General features: G+C 37.7%; 1 protein-coding gene across 1 annotated transcript in view; it reads left to right on the top strand.

Annotated features, from left to right (window-relative positions):
• Window positions 1-2,480, top strand: part of LOC107744568 (glutamate receptor 1-like) — a gene marked incomplete at its 5' end in the record, with an annotated part of 51,982 nt that overhangs the window by 11,907 nt on the left and 37,595 nt on the right. The window contains 2 exons of the mRNA XM_016558284.1: window positions 1,019-1,177; window positions 1,502-1,669. Coding sequence (XP_016413770.1) covers window positions 1,019-1,177; window positions 1,502-1,669 — 327 coding nt within the window. The remainder of the gene's footprint in view (window positions 1-1,018; window positions 1,178-1,501; window positions 1,670-2,480) is intronic.

The raw sequence follows: 2,480 nt of genomic DNA, 5'->3' as shown, positions 1-2,480 counted from the left end.
AATACTACGACTTCAGGTTATTTAATAATGTACTTTGAAAGTATACTTTCAATGCATTGTTACAATGATCATTTTCAGCACACAGTTAAAAAATATATAAAAAATATAAAAAATAAACAGAACTTTCAATTCAAGTATATTTTTGTCAAATATATTTGTAGAAAATTACAATTGTTACTTATAAAAAATAAACAGAACTTTCAATTCAAGTATATTTTTGTCAAATATATTTGTAGAAAATATACTAAATTACAATTGTTTTAAAGTGTGTTAAAAGTTGTATTGTGAAAATAGACAAAAGCATGATGCTAATATACTTTTTATATATTTAAAGATAGTACTTTTTTTTTTAGTATATTTGCAATGTACTATTAAAACAGGTAATATATTACAAATACAATAAAGTATACTTTTTTTTCACAAGGGTACCTCAGCTGATTGGATTGTGGGAAAAGGCCTTGAATTACTAAATAGCACCTGTGGGATCAAAGGCAGACCTCCGGCAAACTCTCAATATGTGTCCGTTTTTTTACTCCAAATTCCTATTCACAGTTCCTGCATTTTCTGTCACCACATCGGATAACACCCAAGCTTTCTTGGATAACCAGCCTCAGTGGATGAGAGGGATTAGCCTTTTTCATTAAGTGATTGACCCAACCATTCTTTCCATTATCGTTTTAAACCCTGCATTACATTTGAAGGCACTCCACAGGCCCGGCCTCCTGCTCTCTCGCTGCACCTGAGCATTAATGCGAAAATGACTCCCTCCGCTGCGAATTCAACCTTCATTTCCTGTCGAGGTCTTACATTGGATTTTTTTTTTAACAATTGCAGGGGATTTGTCATTGTATTTTATCTCAAATTGGTCTCCCTTTTCAATTTAGTCAATGGCTTGTCTTTAATGATTGACGTTTGGCTGAAATTGGATTTCTTCTCATTTTCTTGACCATGGAGAACTTCTATTTTTTACTGAAACTTAAATCACAGTATGACATGCATGTTCTCTGTGCTCCTTTAGGGGTTTCTGGACATCGACCTGACAGAGTTTAAGAAGAGTGAGGCGAATGTAACAGGCTTCCAGCTGGTGAACTATGCAGACCGTAACATCAGTAGGATAGTGCAGCAGTGGATGGACTTTGACAACAAAGACGCCAAAGTTCCCAAGCGAGGACTGAAGGTGAGCCGCTCAACTGACTACAGTGTGAAGAACTGATTCTGCCCTGACAGATAATGAATAAAAACAAAGCAACAACATGTAATTAAGTTGTATAATGAATCACTGGCACAGTTCTAGAGAGCACTATTGTATTACATCAAAATCTGATGACAAAATACAAAAGGCTTTTGATTCTTCAAAATGAAAAGACATTTAGTCGAATAGTCAATTTAAACAGATTTTAACACAAAATTATATTATAAACTGTTATATATAATTATCATTTATACCATATTTAGATATATAAATATACTTCTCATATGTCTCTCTGCATTCTTTGTGCAGTACACTGGAGCTCTCACATATGATGGAGTCAAAGTCATGTCCACAGCCTTCCAGAACCTCCGTAGGCAGAGGATAGATATATCTCGCCGTGGAAATGCTGGAGAATGTCTGGCCAACCCACCAGCACCTTGGGGCCAAGGCATCGATATTCAGAGAGCACTTCAGCAGGTATCTCACGCTGTTGGCTCTGCACACAGACATATTTTTGAACGAACACAGTGTTCACAAACCTTCCTATCTGTAAGAATGACACCGGCTCTAATCTATTCTGAGTGTACAAAATGAAACCCCAATAAGCAAATTACATCTTTATCTCATAAAGTTCACATTGATTCACCAAAGAGACCATCACAATCAAATGTGACACTACTGATAATAAACAAACCCAGTTGGTGATAAACATTTATGCTGCTCATAACAGCACATGACAAGTTATATTTACAAAGAGATACATGAGGGAAAGAGCACCTGGCTTTGTTGTGTTACCCTTAGGCAGATGTTTGTCTCTTTGCCTTGGGCGGCGTATGAAGATTTAGGAGCCGAGGGTAGAATTTGGCAGGCGAGGTGGAGCAGAATTTGTTACCAAATGGAAAATCTGTAGAAATGCACTCTGTTTGAGAAACCGTACACAAATTGGTATTTTTCTTCCAGCCGTATCACGTGTTTCTCCTTTTCACTTAATTATAAGTCTGAAAAAGTCTAAGCAATGTAGTAAAGTCAGTGTGTAGCATTCTTCTTGCAGGAGTCGACTCTGTCTCACTGTTGCCTGTGGCTGTGTCTGATGAGAGTCTGATGTGTGCTGTACTGAGGCAATTTGGTCCATCTGCTGAGAGGCCGTGGAGATTGATGTTCAACTCGGTCAATTAACTCCATCATGCGGCCTGGGAGACATTCAGTACTGTACACACAGAAGAGACGCTCTGAGAGATGTACACCCCTCAGAGGAGGAGTACTTGAGAGAGAGAGAGAGAGAGAGAGA

The sequence above is a fragment of the Sinocyclocheilus rhinocerous genome, unplaced genomic scaffold (genome assembly GCF_001515625.1).
Source record: "Sinocyclocheilus rhinocerous isolate Xijiao unplaced genomic scaffold, SAMN03320098_v1.1 scaffold557, whole genome shotgun sequence".
NCBI classification, from domain to species: Eukaryota; Metazoa; Chordata; class Actinopteri; order Cypriniformes; family Cyprinidae; genus Sinocyclocheilus; species Sinocyclocheilus rhinocerous.
The sequence above is the reverse complement of the archived record's forward strand: the minus strand, read 5'-3'. Positions and strand labels throughout refer to the sequence as shown.